Raw genomic sequence first — 17457 nt, forward strand, 5'->3', positions numbered from 1 at the left:
TCAATATCCCGAGATCCCACCAACCTTCCCGAAATCAACAAAATCGGAAGAGGGATTAGAGATAGGTGGTTCAGCGGAGGGAGCGAAGGTGGGATTATAAATATGAGGTTGTGGAGAAGAAGGGTTTAGGTTTGGCCGAACATTTTTCTTTGTTGGAAAAAAGACCTTCCATAAGACGTAATCTCCGACTTTTTGATCCTCCCTAGTAAGGAAATACTCGTGTCGAACCCAATGAAAATTAATCTTATTGCCTTCGTACAACACCGAAATTAATTTCATACCGATTTCAAGACCATTATGAGAAATCTTTATGGGCGGCCCACTTTGGCGCCATTGAAGTTGATTCCTCTTCCTCTTATTCTCCCCACTGCTATCTGCCTTGACAATCTTATGAAAATAGTAACTCCCTCCCTCCTGGATTTCTGTTAACAAACAAAAAAAAAATTAAGTTTGGAATATGAGTTATTGTTCATGATACACCCGATGTAATCGTATCGGTCTACTTGTTCATCTTACCCGGAAGATCATTCGGGTACATGGCGGAAGACCCTTCGTCAAGAGTTGGGACAAAGTAATTCATAAATACATGCGGAGTACCAAAACCGCATTTGTTTCTTAGATGATTCAGAATCTCGACATCGGTGGGTATACAAAATTTAGTCCACTGAAGTTGTTGATAAGCTGAAAAAACATAACTTCAAATAAACATAAGTATTCAGCTCGATAAAATTACAAAACACAATTATAATTCCGAAATTACGCCCTATAAAATTTCACAATAATTAATAAACAGCGGGATCTCAAAAAATTGGAGGAACCATCGATTATTTTATAAATTTCCAGATAATATAGCCAAGCATAATATAATTCCTGCGCAAAAATCCGACGCTGAGCATATACCATAAAATTTCAAACTAAACAAACCTTTTGACACCCATTGATTGACCAACCTTGCTTAGAGGAACCCGAGTACACTGGTTCTTAAATCAATCGTTTACCAATCTAGTTAACCACTTTCTTTAGTTTAAATTTAGTTGTTAGTATTAAACCAATCCCCATCTTACTAGACTAAACTTAGACTTAACCAAATCATAGTGCTAGCCCCCATCATCCTTGAGACCGACACCCCTATTATATACTACTTAATTTGGGATTATTATAAATTGTTTTTAATAGTAGAAATGACGACCAAAACATCTACTCACCAATTACCCGTGAAATTCACAGGACTGGTTATGTTGTCACATTGGTAGTGTTATGAAAACCCTGCTTGACGATCACACCGGGTCTTGGGGACAAAAGACCTCGTAAGAAAAGCGTTTTTAATAATTAATACGTATATCGTCATAATATATCGTCAAAGTATGTTTATGTTATGTATATATAGCGTTTTTAATAATTACTAAACTTTGCCACGGATTATTGGTGTTTTGCCACGAGTATTGTTACGTTTGTTAGTATTTCTACGATTATTGTTATTGGTGGTGTTGTTGTTATCTTTGATTTTGTTTTTTCCTTTTTTTTATTCTGTCCGTATTGGTAATTTGTGTACCTCTTATTATTTTTCATTAAAAAGAGTTAGTTACGTAATTAATTCAATCTAAAAGAAAATTTTTCAAAATAAAAATTTCTATATTTTTATTTGCGAACGATGATTCAATCTAGGTTGAATGATTAATATTGTTTTGAAAGAACATGGTTGATTTATGTTATAATGCTATCCACCTATACTAATTATTCCAAAGGACACGGATCCATTAACTCTTAAAGCCCATTTCTTAAAGAAAAGTTGGTTATTTAGAATAAAGTAGTATGGTGCTCTTTTTCTCTTACTTCTTCTTTGTGCTGCTTTCTCCATGTCTCTTGTTTTTCCATTTTGATTTTTTTTAATGAAGATTGTGTCGTGAAAGGAAATATCGCCGAAGGTCCCAAAAGGTTTGTCTGTCATTAGTTTAATTTGTTACAATTTACAGTAATTTATAATTGTTTGTATTCTTAATTAAATATAAACTCTAATTTATACGATTACCATGTTGAATTTAATCTGATAATGTGTAAACTAAGACCCTTTATTATAAATGCGAAATTTGTTTTTTTCCTATATATATTTATGTTCAAAATTGAGACTGCTAATGTACTCATTTCATGGAATTTTAAATTAAATACTCGGATTTTTATTAAAATACTCAAGAGTTTTATGTTATACCATTGTTATAGCCAATTAGCTCAAATGGAAGAGCATGTACAATCTAAAAGGTGTGGGTTCAAGTCCCACATTGGCTACAAAATAGTTCTTGTTCTATCGTCAATTTTGTTACCAATTATGCTCCGTAATCTCTGAAGTTTGGTATGTTTAGTTAAGAAGTGAAGCTACAAGTTTGAATTCATTGGGTCTTAAGTTTAAAGCAAGTGGTTTTTACATAAAACCCTAATTTTAAGATTTTTAATCTGAAAATTTGTGTTTTACCTTAAAAACTTATAATTTTAAGATAAAAATATGGATATTTTTGTATTAAGATGTGTGGAATTTTGAAGCTCATAAATCAAAGATGATTTTGGATTCACAATGTTTTAAATTGAAAACTCATACTTTTAACTAAGAGACAAAACTCTACACCTATTTCTATTTGAAAACTCGAGGTTCTAAGATGAAAATACAATAATGATAATTGACAATTTAATTTTTAAAATTGAAAATGCTAATTCCTAACAACTAACAAGAGGTTTAATAGTATAAAGTATAAACTATCAAGTTAATAAAATTACAATTAAATTAAAACATAATACTATTTTGATTTTAAACATTATTAATTTAACATAATAACTTCTGATTACATCTTCAGAACTTAATGGTATAATTTGATACCAAAATGTCTTAAACTTAATATGTATAAGAGTACATCATATTGACCATATATTTCTTATTCAGTTGGCAAGTGACAAGATTCCATCTCTCTCCTAATACTCTTTTCACGTGTAAATTGTGAGTTAACTGCTGCATGTTTCTCTTGTTAACTGCAAGTCGAAATTTTATTAATTAAATGTTTTATCTTTGTTTTCCTTTTTGTTTTAAATGATGGGCTAACTCTTCTTATTAGGCCCGTCCTATGCTATAGGACGGTCCTATAAAAGAGTTGTTGATCCACCTATTATAGATGAGTAATGAAAAAACATAGTGAGAATTATAAACACGAAAGACATAAATGATGATTTTGTTAGTAAAATTTATACTAAAATAAAAACCTAAAATTTATGTAGTATTTATTTTGATGTATTTCTTTTTATAATGAGAAGCCAAATTTTAATGATTGTCTTTAATGCTGCAATTCTGCAAATTCTTTCAATATTTTCTCTTTTTTTTTGAAAAAAAATATACATAATGACGTGGCTTGCTAAAATTCTTTCAAAAGGGAAATGATGTAATTTTATGGTTTGTCATGCCTTTTTATTATACAAACTAGTTTTAAAACCCATAAAAAAATTACGGGTCTTGTATAAGTTCTCTCTTTTGGTTAATAATACCTGTATAAATACGAATTGTTTGGAAACATGACAAATGATAAAATAGAATGTGAATTATTATAAAAACTAAACTTGATAAAATAGAATGTGAATTATTATTATTAGCCACGTGGATTAATTTTGTACTTTAGGTTAGGCTTTTTATATTATTGTATAGATTATTTATTACGTATTATCCTCGTTAATTAATTAATTTGGTATGTTGTTAATTGATCTATCTATAAAATCTTATTAAAAGGCAACCCTCAAAAGGCCACGCAAACAATGCCACGTATGCATTTGCAATGCCACATCTTAATCCGCATGTCACTCTAATCTATAAAATTTTATTAAAAGTCTACTTGAAACAGCTATTAAATGTCACGTAGACATCGACTAAAAGCCACCTAGGATTATAAATGTCACGTAGACATCGACTAAAAGCCACCTAGCAATAAAATATTTTTTAATCCACTCTTTTTTTCCTTCTTTAAAAAAAACCAAAATCGGATTAGTAATCTCTGTTCTTCTACTCCACCCGCATATGAATCAACTACATATACCATTTTCAAAATATCATCTTCCCCAATTTTTTTGCCAAAATGTCTTTGGATTGCCGATGTCCGCGTTGAAATATATTTCTATCTATACAATACAGTTAAATGACTAGCTAAATCATCTATAAAATATCATTAAAAGACTAACTTGAGTACTATTTAATTGCCATGCGACAACTCTCAAAAACATCATAATATGCTATAATATTTCATGTCTAATTAAGTTCTAATAATAATAATAACACATTCAAGATGTTTTATTATGCATTTACTCAACTTTTGTTTTTCCCCTTCTCCCATTCATTGTAAGTTCGTAACCTAATTTCAACCTTTCATCTTACTCTTGAATTCTTAATCTTAATGAATGTTATAGCATTTTTTTTATATATAAATACTTTATCTCTTTAAGTGAAATTACATACAGTTAATGTATTATACAACCGGTTGTATATACAACTTATTTAGTGTTGTGGAGCTTTGTTACAAAGTTGTCGAGCTCTATTAACAAAATTATCGAGTTATGTTACAAAGTTGTTGAGCTTAACAGAATAATTATTAAGCTCAATAAGTTCGTAAAATAGCTCAATAACTTTTAAAATAACTCAACAACTTTGTGTGAGGGTTCGATAACTTTGACTCGGTTGTACATAGCTATTATACAACTAGTTGTAGGATAGTATTTGTGAATTACATATCTTTTGTATATAATCTTGTTATTGATTACTCCCTCAGTCCCTCCTATTCAACCTATACTTTCCCTTTCATTACAATACTCCTCACATATATTAGAGAACGGGAACTATATGCTGAATAGGATTGAGTATTTTTTATGGTTTTTTTTTTAATATTTCTATTAGTAAATTAAGTCTAACCTCTTTATTTTATTGTGTTTTATAGGATTCAATATCATGATCTTCTTTGATGTGAACGCTTTATTGTTATGCTGTAAGTTACTACTTTCGCCTATTGTTTTATTTTTTCATTTTTTTAATTTGTTTAACTCTTTAATTTTCATATATGTATAGTTTCTATTCTTATCAGCTTTGAGTTCAACATGACAAACATAACCTTATATTTCATCTCATTCATAAATTTTTAAAAAAAATTAAAAAATATAAGTTGCAAACACAAAAAGAAAAAAAAACAGTAAATTGATGCAAACTTTTTATGTCCCTCCCATAACTTTGGTTATCAATTTACCCTAATTATTTAACTTTATTATCTTCTTAATGTTGATCTTTTTGCTTTTCCCTCAGCATCATATAACAATAATCATAATTTCCATGTTATTCAAGAAATTGGTATGTATTTTTTTTCTTTTCCCCTAAAAAAAAAAAAAAAAATTGGTATGTAAAGTACAATATTATAAAAGGGCAAGACTAAATATTTCACTAAGTCATCTCACTAAACCATGTGTCATAAAAAGAATTCATTTTTTATTATGATGTGTCACATGCTTATTAGTAAAAATATTTAAAAAATATAAAGTCTCAAACATACAAAATAAATTAAAAAAAATTGATTCAAAACTTTTATCTCCCTCTCATAACTTTAGTCATCAATTTACCCTATTTATTTAACTTTATTACTTTTATTTAATGATGATCTTTTTGCTTTCCCCTCACCATTACATAACAATCAAAATTTCCATTTTATTCTAAGAATTGGTATGTAAAATTTAGATAAGTAGAATATTTTTTTACCTTTTTCTTTATTGTATATTGAATTAATTAGAATCTTATTTTTGTGTTTTCAAATTCCAGGAGGATGATACATACTCACATATCAAAACAACCGTTAGCTTAAGCAACTTTTTATTAGTTGAATATGTAACTGTTTTCACTATGAAGTTTCATGCGGCGGCCCTAAAACCCCATCTATAATCTATACAATCTAATTAAAGAGGTACTTAAAATGACAAATTTAATTAAATATAACATGGAAATTTTAATGTGACGTGAATTATCAATTTATAGTTACATGGCATTGATTTCATTCACTCATCTATAAATAAATCTATACAATTTAATTAAATGGTACCTAAAATGACAAATTTTAATGTGACAAAAGAATGTAAATGTAATAAACTTTTCAGTTTCCTCTCATCTTTATACCTATTAATAATTAATACATTCTACTAATTTAACATCTAACTTTTTTCTTAAATGATAAATTTGTGGCTTTCCTCCTCATTTATACTACCTATACACATTGCCATATTTTTGTCTAGATATGATTATCATCTCTTGTGTTATCACAATATCTCTACTTGTTTATCGTGGACACCTTTGAGATTTTATTTTATTTTGTTGGAAGATAAACATTCATAGTCCATAATCTTTAAGCTGATTAAAACAATAAATTATTAACTATTCCGTGATTTTCACGGGTTCCAAAACTAATTAATTAATTAATTAATGAGCGGTTGACTCACTTTACTCATCTGCTTACTTATCCCTCGTATGGTTTTCCTTGTAGGCTGACCAAATTTTTCAGAGGATTATTGAGTCGGTGAATCGGGAAGGGAGACTAACAACGATGCAAAAGGAGATCAAAGTTGAAGAGGAAAGCTACAAGAAAAATGTTGGTTCAGTGGTCTTGAATTTAAGGCATAGTACTGATGCTATAGAATACGTAGATACCTGGTGGTCCTCTGACATTCTTGATCGGAGCTCTCAACAAGGAGATCATACTAGTTTGAAATTGCCATTATCAAACTTTTCTTTACATAAACGAACGTTCAGGACATTTATACTTACATCTCGTAACTAATATGAAAATTTACTTGGCATGCCGATAGGCTATTGTTTTTGTTTTCTTCAATTACCATATCTACAATGAAACCAAAGACTCTGATTCTCAACACCAGAAAAGAAGTTAGTCATCAAACAGTAAACAACGCGTTACTAGCATGTTCAAACTCATACGCTCCCTGTGAGAATGTTGTAGTTGCAAACGGGGCATATTGCATTGATTTTGAGCCACTTCTCAATGCATGTTGAATGAAAATGATGGTTGCATGGTAAAACATGGAGCTCTATTCCGTCCTCATATGAACCGAAGCAGATACAGCATTCCTTGAATAAAAAAGATAAAAACAGTCCGTCAGTATATAGATGATGCGAAATGAAATGCGGAAGCGGATTTGTTTGGCTGAAACAGTCGGAGTGACTGTTCGTTTTATGAACTTGAGGTTCCATTATCGTAAAATACGCAAACAAAGAGTAGCAAGGATAAGCAGACACCGAATTAGACCTATAATTCGATGAACGGGATTGGCTAACCAAGACCTATTGGTTCCAATCGAGCGATAGATAGGAAACGCGTCCTAAATAACCACTATTTTTGAGTTATCGCAACAACCCGATGAAATTTGTTTAACACAAACAAAAGTCGATTTTCTTTATAAAATTCTTGTCTGTCTAAAATACAAATAATCCATGGCTATAAATAGCCTAGCAACACAGTCGTTTAAGCCTCTTCACATCTCCCTAATTATGATAATAAACTAGCTAATTAAGGCTTCTAATTATAGCAATTAAATCCTACATAAAATACCATAAAGCTAGTGAACTAAATAGAATAATCAATCCCTTTATTAGCTTCCAATGAAGCTCACTCGTTTAACGAAAGCTCGAAATACATTTAATCATTCTCGAGAATAATTAAACTGATTTCCGACTTTCAACGAACTCGTTCCTTCATTGGCCCGTAGCCAACTCGTATCAATAGATTGGCAATCGTAATGCACACAAAAACACAAAGTCGAAAGGTTTTGCATTAATGTAGCCTGTCAAACGGGGTCAACTGTAGTCTGTAAACATGAAAATTGGAAGTTACGAGTAAAGCAGATTTAGACATTCAATGAACTATACAACATGAAAACTAAAAGTAAAAAAATCAACTGATAATCTTCAGTTTCTTCAATTGTTCGAAACGTTTTCAAACCCAATATCGTTCCTAAAGGCTTTATGTTTACTTTATCCAAATAAAGACATTCAATGCTATATTGTCAAACAAGCCAACAGCAGCCAAGATCAAACATTGTAGAGGACAGCCAAGATCAACGCCCAGTCCTGGGTTTCACGAAATCAATCAATCTAGCACAAAAAAGGGTTTATATGTTGTACATCTTTACTCACCATCTAGCAGTATGTGGTCCAATATTCGTTTGCACAACGATATTTAATAACGGTTTCAGACAGTCTTGGCCAGAATGTGGCACATACAAACTCAAAATGTGCTCGTTGTAACCTTCAAAGCTACTACAAATTTACAAGTTGGTATTGTGGCAGGAATAAAAACCTAGGACAACTTAATTTTTACGCATAAAATTTTTTTTCCTCACTAAAAACTGCTATCAGACTATTAGCAGGGGAAAACGACCTATCATCACTATTGGGTTAAATTTGATTACCAAAAATTCCATTCAAATTGCCAATCAATAAAGTCGACCAATGCACCTTCAGTGAATCTTCCCAAATACCCCAAGTGGATCATTGTTGAGGCATGGGACCAATTGATCAATTGAAATTATGAACGCAAATGAATTTACATGCATTAAGTTGAATCCTGACCCTTTACCAGTTACAGAGAGGGCAAATACTTGAACTCTTGAACATCATACTAGTGTGCTAAACCAGACAGAGACATGCTACCTGACCTTCAGACCCATTGACTTCATGCTGCTGCTAATTCTAAAATTAGAAGTTCACACTAAAAGTGTGCCACTGTGCTCCATCATAGATGGCGAGGTTGAATGCACCTTTGCATGTGTGGCCTCATGTGCACCTAAAGGTGTGGTCTGTCAAATGAGTGTCTAACCATACGATTTTATGCAATGTATTTCTAACTGTAACCCCCTAAAATATGTGATAATGAAAAATGTCTCATATCAAGAAACTAAGCCCTAGTCTGAAGAGTAAGATGAGATATTACTTACTCCCATGGTCCAAATAAAACCGTTTTAGTTTTGAACAAGGCTCACTAGGGTACTTACTATGTAATTGGGATGTATAACAACAATTGCAAGTCGATCTGTTACATCAACCCTATAAAACCTGAGTTGAGAACTCATCTCTAATAGTACTTGTTCAAAAAAGCAGACTCTTGTTTCCCCAACAGTATTTTCACAAGGAAAAGTTACAACTTCGAAAAAAGAATATCAAGAAAGCACTTACAGCATCCTCAGGTAAAAGATCACGTTCAGTTGCCAAGTCTCCCCTATTGGTATCCATAGGCACCAATACCATCACTCGAGTGCCATCACTTGGCTTTTCCGCATTACTTGACATATGAAATGTGTATTTTGGGAGCACACTGAGGTCTGCTTCTGAGGCACCCTCCTGCTTCTAGCATCAAAAAATATAACCAGTATGTAAAGAGTTTATCACAAGCTACACATTTAGTTCAAGAATATAGGCTCGTACTTGTCTAGCAACAGGCCGAAGTCCAAAGATGCATGATAAACTGCAACATACGACGACCCCTGCTACAAAGAACATGACAAAGATAACATCATATGTCTGATAGACCACAGTCAACCTGCACAAATTCACATTAAAATCTGTTATAGCTGACTAATAAAGGTACTACAATCATAGCTTAAATAACAAAAATGTAAGCTAAAGCACAAGTATTTTCTAGTTAGCTGCTGCAAAATTTCTGACTGTCAAGTAACACTACACATATGAAGAAGCAATGAAGCATGTATGGTGAGGTGGCCCTAACTTAGAACCATCACCAAGCTAGTAAGAAAACAAAAGAGAAGGTGTATCTAAAAATTCATATAACAGATGCTGACGTTCTCCTGAAAGAAGTGATTGGAAGTACAAAGCAATAGTAGAGTCCTCCATAGTAACAATGTGAGAGTCCAGTAGAAACATTGGAAAATTGGAAGCACGTTTTGTATGATCCCATAAAGATGCTATATAAGCAATGCAATCCTTAATGTACTTCAATGAATAATAGATTATGCACCAGAATGAAACCAGCACCCCTCAGTCCCTCACAATCCAAGAAAATTTCATGGTAATGCTCCTACACTTTTACCACGTCCCATAAACACCGCGAAACATTCATGAACACGGACACAACCACATGTCTCTCTGACTACAATCAACGTGTACTTAAGCTGCTCCGCTCAATAAACCTCCAACTAACCAATCTGGCATTGCAAGAAAAAGGCAACACGGTGCTGGGTTATGCTATGTGAACAGCATGGTAGGTTGGCACATAGGGAATGCATGGAATATGATGATAAAGATTTGTATGGAGTATTCCGTACTTCTGACAGATGAGAGATAATATTCATAAAGGAAAACCAAAGGGTAACACACATTACAAATAAGACAGTATAATGATAAAAGATTTTAAGGAATAAGAGAGGTAAACTAAGTAGAGCATACCTATACAGCCGAGGAGCATTTTGCAAAAGTAGCTTGCCACCAGACTGTATCCAATAGAGGCCAACATTCCCCCAAACAAACGACGCCATCATGTTCAAGGTATCATATCTATAAGCAAAGCTGATTCATGAACGCGCAAGTAAAACACAGTATTAATAAAGTATCAACTGTATCAAGGAAAAAAAAATGTAACAGACCAAAAAACAAACAAAGTATTATGACAACCAAATCATCCCCATTTACCCACAAAACGCATCTGTTCCACAATAATACCATGCACAGTTCTTAAATCTTCAACTTGTTCGAACCAATTTGGAGCTCCAACCAAGATCAGGTAACATTCAATGAAAATGACATTGACTGCAATAACTTAGTGTCTAATTGTTGTGTCGTACAAGCTGAAGTTAGAGGCTACAAGCAAAATTATCAATTGGCCAATGAAGTGAATGAAGCTATGGATTGTCAACTTGACTATGATTGGAGTAAGGAAACTCAATTACTACATGAACCCCTAGTGCTTGACACATTTCCTCAACCATACTATTTACAGTACGTCTGCAGACGTTTAGGAAATTAGGTGGACCAGAATGCATTTTGCACTTGGTTGACAATATTTCTTTGCTTAATTCCACAATCACACATGATATTCATATGAGGGGCAACAATTTAAGTAGGTCAAGTCTCAATGGATTGGCAGTGGCTTGCTGCCCCATTAAACTTAGCAAAGATCCTCTCCATTTCCTTCTCTCCATTACAATATAATATTACACCTCTCTTTTCATTTTATTTTTCCTTTATTTATCGATTGAAAACATAGACTGTTCGATCGCCGTGAGATGAAATCTTGACCCTTGATAGGAAATGGACCCGAATCCTAATTGATTAAACTTGAACTTATGTGTAGTGATTTAACATACTCCCTCTGTTCCGCTCATTTGTTGTCCTATTTCATTTTTGAGTGTCTCAGTCATTTGTTGTCCTTTCTATTTTAAGAATGAATTTGAAGAGCAATTTGATCATTCACACTCAATTTGGTCCACTTGTCATTTAGTAATTGGCCCCCTCCTCTTTCCTTGGTCTTTGTGCCAAGACAAAAAGACAACAATTGACCGGGACAGGGGAGTACTACCTATTTGTGTATGAATTTGAAGGTCATGTCTGAATATCGCCGTCTGGCAATTGTAAACTATTGACCGGGGCATAGGGAGCGCACAACAATTAAATCACACACATACATAACAATTAACAACAAACACAAAAACCCTAAAATCGAAACCAAATCAAATCAAGTTGATTAACAATGAAAACAGCAGTAATATCATCATCACCAACACTACCATTACTGGCAAACAACAACAAACGCAAAAACCCTAAAATCGAAACGAAACGAAATCAAATCAAGTTAATTAACAATCCTCACCTCGCTCGAGTCCAGAAGAAAACAACAACAGCATTACCATCATCATCGTGAACATTACCATCACCAGCCGCTTCCAAATCAACCTCTCGCCTCCTCGCCAGGCGGCGATACTCAGACCAAACCAAAACAACATGAATCAAACACTGAACCAAGTACCCGCTCAACCAAACCCTAACCGGAACATTCGGTTTTTCCGCCGCTGTACAAACCAAAACCACCGCCGAGACCGCAGCGATTACCAAATTGACGAGAATGTCGAGAGTGACCCAGTTCTTCGAGTAAACCCGGTTCTCCACATCATGGACCATCCTTGCCCTAGCCGGCACTAATCGACCCACACTGCATAGCATATTGGTCAATATGATCGATGGTATCGTATACATCATCACCATTGTTGCTGTTAATGTATAAGCTTCAATGTGAAATAATGGTAGTATAGTCGAAGTACAGTACTATTTATGCTAATTTTGGCGGGAGTTGCGTATTTGTATTGGAGTCTAATTGATCGTTTAGTTAGCTCAAAATTGAAATGTGGATTGTGTGAAAATTATCGGTTTTAAACTTGAGACGGATAAAGTATTGCTGAAGAAGTAAAAAAGAGAGGTCAAGGGGGTAGGGACAATGAAATATCTTTTCTACTCTATAGTAGAGCACTCGAGCAAATTTAATTGATAATTTAGACGGATATTTATCTGTCTTAACTTTTAAGAGAGAAAATTGGTTGAAATAAGGTTGAAAACAAAGTTTAGAGTTGGAATAGAAAAAGAATTTGACCAGACAATTTAGTATGGACTAGAGCCATATCGAATTCTTTTAAGTTCGATCCTAGATCTTAATCTTGTAGTTTCGGTCTTTGGATTTGTCTAGTCTGAGGCTAGTGAATTTAGGTCGAGAGTAAATAAATGGAATTTGGCGTTTTTAATGACTCAAATCTTATAATTTTGTGAAGCAATTTAGTAATTTATTTTAGAAGACATTGTAAACTCAATATTACCGTAATATTTAAATTAAATAACAGTTTCATAATTTGATAGATTCGATTTAGCGGAGCTTAAATTTAGTTATTGTGAAGTATAAATTATTGACAATTAATAATTTTCGGTCTATATGGTCTAAGACCGGACCAGACCAAATATTGTTGGTTCGATTTAGTCCAACATCGAAACGCGTGTTCAATTTTTGGTCCACATAATTTACATTTTCGCCGTGGTCTCAAACATTATGTTCACCCTTATATGAGAATCAAGGTTAGTATAAAGTGTTGCTAATTTACATATCTATATTTTAATATCGACTCATTACTAGTTTTGTTTACTAAGCCATTTTAAGGTATCACGTTGATTTGATTACAACAATATCATTTGAAACTACATTGTACATCCTTAACTCTCGAGTCTCAACCCTTGGGATGAAATTATACTTCACCACAAAAACACGTGTGTAAAACCCTCCACGGTAGCGGAATCAGGATTCCGGCGGGGGGGGGGGGGAGGAGGCCTAGCGAGAGCGAACTGATAATGTCGTTAAGTAAATCTCGGAAAAAACCGAAAATCTTAATTAAAAAATTCGAAATTTTAAATGCCCAACGGGAGCGAGCGGCTCTGCTAGCCCCTCTTAAATCCGCCACTGCCTCCACCCCATCCACCCTGCGTCGACACCAACGATTATATTTGAGCTCAACTTCCGCCATCTCAAATTTTCGCCTTCCATGACTTGCCAAACGCCGCCGCCACCTTCTATGTCAATATTTCTACTTCAGTTGACATCGACCGTTATGCCTTGACACGGCCAATAAACCCCATTTCAAATCATCCTAATTCCCAACCACCATCTCGTTCCGATCAACTTTATCTCTGATTATGACCGTAAAACAATTTTTTGCGAGAAATTCTCGACCAGAAAAAAAGAAAAGGAAAAAAGAAGTTTCAAACTTTTAATTACATAGATCAATGTTCAGGATATGCATACAGCATAACTACGATGAAAATTTACTAGGCACGCCAATAGCTATTGTTTTTGTTTCCTTTATTTACCATTTCTACCATGAAATCGAAGACTGATTCCTCCTAACACCGGAAAAGAAGCTAGTCATCAAACAGTAAACAACGCGTTGCTAGCATGTTCAAACTCATACGCCGCTCCCTTTGAGAATGTTGTGGTTGCAAACGGGGCATGTTGCATTGATTTTGAGCCACTTCTCAATGCATGTTGCATGAAAACGATGGTTGCATGATAAAGCACGAAGATCTATTCCGTCATCATTGGAACAAAGGCAGATACAACAGCATTCCTTCAATAAAAAGAAAAATTCTCAGTCAGTATTGGCAATCGAAACCAGCACAAAGTCGGGCATAAACCCGCAACAACAAGCTCAATACACGCCTGAGGCCTGACTCAAGAAAAGATGAAATAATGTATGCCGATGAATTACATGCATTAATTTGAATCCTGATTCCTGAACCTCTACCAGTGACAGAGACTGCAGAACTTGAACACCATACTAGTGTGCTAAACCAGACAGACACATGCTACCTATGCTTCAGAGTTCAGACCCATTGACTTCGTGCAGCTGCCAACTCTAAAATTAGGTTCGCACCTCTAAGTGAGGCACCGTGCTGTATCATTTATGTCGAGGTTGTATGCACCTTTGAATGTGTGGCCTCATGTGAACCATAAAGGTGTGTTCTGTCTACTGAGTGTCTATACATATAATTTTACGTAATTTATTTCTATCCGTAACCCCTTAAGTTATATATATGATAATGAAAATGTCTGATGTAGCAAGAAATTGTACGATCATGTCAGACGGTGTATTTTCACAACGAAAAGTTACATCATCAAAAAAAGAATATAAAGAAAGCACTTACTGCATCAGTTGCGGAGTCACCACTACCAGTATCCAAAGGCACTATTACTCCAGCGTCAACACTGGGCTTTTCCTCTTCCTCGTTACTTGACGTATTAAGTCTGCATTTTGGGAGCACACCGAGGTCTGCTTCTGAGACACCCTCCTGCTTCTAGCATCAAAAAACATAGCCAATATGTAAACAGTTCACAGAAGCTACACATTTAGTTCCAACTATTGAAGCAATAAGTCTCATACTTGTCCAGCAACATTCTGCTTCATTGCAAACTTGCATGACAAACTGAAACATACGACGATCCCTATTAGATAGAGCATGACAATTGTAATATCATACATCTGATAGATTATAATCAACCTGCACAAAATCACATTAAAATCTGTTATAGCTGACTAATAACAAAATGGTAAGCTAAAGTACAACATTTTTTCTGGTTAACTGCTGCAGATTAGACTAAGGTCATCGACAGCGTGAAGACAAAATAATTTGGGGTGAGCTGCTAATAAATAAGAAGGAAGAAAAAAGAGAAAGAGAGAAATAGGGGAGGCAATAGCACAACAAGATAACAATGGCGATGTAACCCTTAACAGTGAGCACAATTCATGTCTGAAATGAAGAAGAGTATACCTAAACAGCCATGGAGGTAGCTTGTCAAGAGATGGAGACGGTACCCAACACAAAACAAAAATCACCCAAACAAGCGACGCCATCAGGTTCCAGTAGTCACATCTATAAGCAAAGCTGATCCACGAACGCACAAGTAAAACACCACAGTATTAATAAAGTATCCAGGAAAAAAAAAAAAGAAGTCTGAAACATTTTAATAAGAGCCACTAGTTATGGGGTTCAAGAAGATTTATGTCCTCTACAGATTAGACTTGAAGAATCGCGCTTAGAACAGTCACAGTCAGTGATTCAGACCCTCTTTCCAATCAAACCTAAAAAAACTTCTCTCTGTAGAAGGGACGGGAACGACTATTTCAATGCAACAGAACGCATCCGTTCCACAATAATAACCACACACACGCGCGTCCTAAGTAAGACCTAACTATCAATGCAATGCAATATTGCACAGCAACAGAACGCATCCGTTTCACAATAATAACCAACCATACACATACACGTTGTCTTAAGTGTGACCTAACAAGTGACTATCAATGCAATGCATATAATACATAGAAGATCAAATTCAATTTCCCTTCCCTGCACAACAATAAAATCACACACATACATACATAAATAAAAAATCACAAAAACCCTAAAAAATGAAATCAAATTGATTAAAAATCATCACCTCCTCTGTCCCCCATAATAAACAGAACAAGCAAAATCAACGTCTCTCGTACTCCTACTCTTCCATCCCCCATTAACAACAAGAACCCTACTACCATTACCATTAGCGTCCGCCTCCAAATCAAGCTTTCTCCTTCTCGACACACGGAGATACTCCAACATAACAAAAACCACATGAATTACACACTGAACCGCAGGCACGCCCACCAAAACCATATCCCAAACCGGAACATTCGGTTTCACCCTCGCAGTACAAGCTAAAAAATACACCGACACCGCAACGACGATCAAGTTAAGAAGAATCTCCAGTGTAACCCACATCTTAGAGTACACCCACTTCTCCAAATTACGGGTCAGCCTTTCCCTAACCGGACCTAATGGATGAACACTGCATAACAACCGGCCCAGTATGACCGCCATTGTCGTATACATCACCGCCATTGCAATGCTAAATTTTGAGTACTTCACTATCGTCTTGGAGTAGTGCTTTATTTTTATTTTTTTTGCTATTTTTGGCGGGAGGGTATTTGTTGAACTAAACTACACCATGTTAGGGAATCCAATGACCCGTATTAATGCCTTTTTTTGGTCTCAAATCAAACGGATCAAATGTCACATTTTTTTTAATTGAATATAACAATGACAAAAGTTGTCACTTTTTACCCTTAAAATGATGTAACATTTTATCAGAAATTGTAATATTACATGTCAACCCGAATTGATATGAAACTGCCCAATATTGATCTGATTAGATCGATGACCAAACAATTATTAAGTTTAATATTGTAAAAACTAAAAACGCTTTGGTGTTTTAGTTTTAAAAGTTTTACTTAATAACTAAGTAACTAAATTGAATAATGGTCGAAAAATAAACTTAACAATATAAAAAATGAAAAAATGCGATAAAATAGATAAATTTGATAACGACGCGCGACCCAAACCCTACCTCACCTAGTATATAAATTGACCCGAAATGACCCAACCATTAACGATTCGACCTAAAAGGGTATTCTGGAGGAGCGATATGACTTAACCCGGTATATCAATTGTCCTAAAATGACCCAACGAGGTAATGACTCGCTCTAAAAGGGTATGTTGGAGGAGCAATATGACCTAATCCGATATATTAAATGACCCAACTTAAATGACCCAAAAATAAAAAGATACTCCCTCCGATCCAGACCAAAGGTAACATGGGAAAAAATGGAGTATTTAAGAAAAGGTGGAAAAAGTAAGGGTAAAGAGGGAAAAAATAGGTGGGCTATGTAATTTTGTGTTTAATTGTATGTTGGTAGGTGGGATATGTAATGGTATTTTGTGTAAATATCAAATGTGTATAAGGATAATTTGGTAATATTGTGGGCCAAATAAGGAACGTTACCTTTGGTGTGGATCGTCCGTTTATAGTAAGTGTT

The 17457-nt window shown here is 34.4% G+C and overlaps 3 protein-coding genes across 10 annotated transcripts; all 3 read right to left on the reverse strand.

The window, feature by feature from the left end:
• Positions 1-1858, reverse strand: LOC141641800 (SUPPRESSOR OF GAMMA RESPONSE 1-like). The gene is made up of 3 exons (XM_074450447.1): positions 1834-1858; positions 517-681; positions 1-422 (listed from the first exon to the last, which is right to left on the reverse strand). The coding sequence occupies exons 1-3, from the start codon at positions 1856-1858 to the stop codon at positions 1-3; spliced, it is 612 nt and encodes a 203-aa protein (XP_074306548.1).
• A 4871-nt stretch (positions 1859-6729) lies between these two features.
• Positions 6730-12506, reverse strand: LOC141643886 (E3 ubiquitin protein ligase RIE1-like). 3 transcript variants are annotated; one of them, XM_074453248.1, is made up of 5 exons: positions 11886-12506; positions 10466-10585; positions 9488-9602; positions 9239-9403; positions 6730-7135 (listed from the first exon to the last, which is right to left on the reverse strand). In XM_074453248.1, the coding sequence occupies exons 1-5, from the start codon at positions 12275-12277 to the stop codon at positions 6980-6982; spliced, it is 948 nt and encodes a 315-aa protein (XP_074309349.1). In that variant the 5' UTR covers positions 12278-12506; the 3' UTR covers positions 6730-6979. The 3 variants fall into 3 exon arrangements, with proteins under 3 accessions (XP_074309349.1, XP_074309348.1, XP_074309347.1); XM_074453247.1 differs by having other exon boundaries at positions 9239-9406; XM_074453246.1 differs by having other exon boundaries at positions 9239-9409; positions 11886-12502.
• A 1310-nt stretch (positions 12507-13816) lies between these two features.
• On the reverse strand, positions 13817-16601 carry LOC141643885 (E3 ubiquitin protein ligase RIE1-like). 6 transcript variants are annotated; one of them, XM_074453245.1, is made up of 5 exons: positions 16044-16601; positions 15377-15490; positions 14989-15106; positions 14753-14896; positions 13817-14195 (listed from the first exon to the last, which is right to left on the reverse strand). In XM_074453245.1, exons 1-5 carry the CDS (start codon positions 16481-16483, stop codon positions 14178-14180), a joined length of 834 nt encoding a protein of 277 aa, XP_074309346.1. In that variant the 5' UTR covers positions 16484-16601; the 3' UTR covers positions 13817-14177. The 6 variants fall into 6 exon arrangements, with proteins under 6 accessions (XP_074309346.1, XP_074309344.1, XP_074309343.1 ...); XM_074453243.1 differs by having other exon boundaries at positions 13817-14175; positions 14989-15031; positions 16044-16583; XM_074453242.1 differs by having other exon boundaries at positions 13817-14175; positions 14753-14902; positions 14989-15031; positions 16044-16583.
• Between the last annotated feature and the right edge of the window lie 856 nt (positions 16602-17457).

The sequence above is a fragment of the Silene latifolia genome, chromosome 2 (assembly GCF_048544455.1).
Source record: "Silene latifolia isolate original U9 population chromosome 2, ASM4854445v1, whole genome shotgun sequence".
NCBI lineage: Eukaryota > Viridiplantae > Streptophyta > Magnoliopsida > Caryophyllales > Caryophyllaceae > Silene > Silene latifolia.

Bases quoted from the DNA above. Each gene is read 5' to 3' on its own strand.
- LOC141641800 (XM_074450447.1), bottom strand. From the start codon at position 1,858: ATGGAGAAAGCAGCACAAAGAAGAA. The intron at 682-1,833 runs GTAAGAGAAAAA...ATGTTTTTTCAG, and splicing joins GAAAGCAGCACAAAGAAGAA to CTTATCAACAACTTCAGTGG. The intron at 423-516 runs GTAAGATGAACA...GTTTGTTAACAG, and splicing joins GTACCCGAATGATCTTCCGG to AAATCCAGGAGGGAGGGAGT.
- LOC141643886 (XM_074453246.1), bottom strand. From the start codon at position 12,277: ATGGTGATGATGTATACGATACCATCGATCATATTGACCAATATGCTA. The intron at 10,586-11,885 runs GTGAGGATTGTT...TTCATGAATCAG, and splicing joins TTCTTCTGGACTCGAGCGAG to CTTTGCTTATAGATATGATA. The intron at 7,136-9,238 runs GTAAGTGCTTTC...TTTTTATTCAAG, and splicing joins ATCTTTTACCTGAGGATGCT to GAATGCTGTATCTGCTTCGG.
- LOC141643885 (XM_074453240.1), bottom strand. From the start codon at position 16,483: ATGGCGGTGATGTATACGACAATGGCGGTCATACTGGGCCGGTTGTTA. The intron at 15,107-15,376 runs GTATACTCTTCT...GATTTTGTGCAG, and splicing joins CTACCTCCATGGCTGTTTAG to GTTGATTATAATCTATCAGA. The intron at 14,903-14,988 runs GTATGAGACTTA...TTTTGATGCTAG, and splicing joins AGCAGAATGTTGCTGGACAA to AAGCAGGAGGGTGTCTCAGA.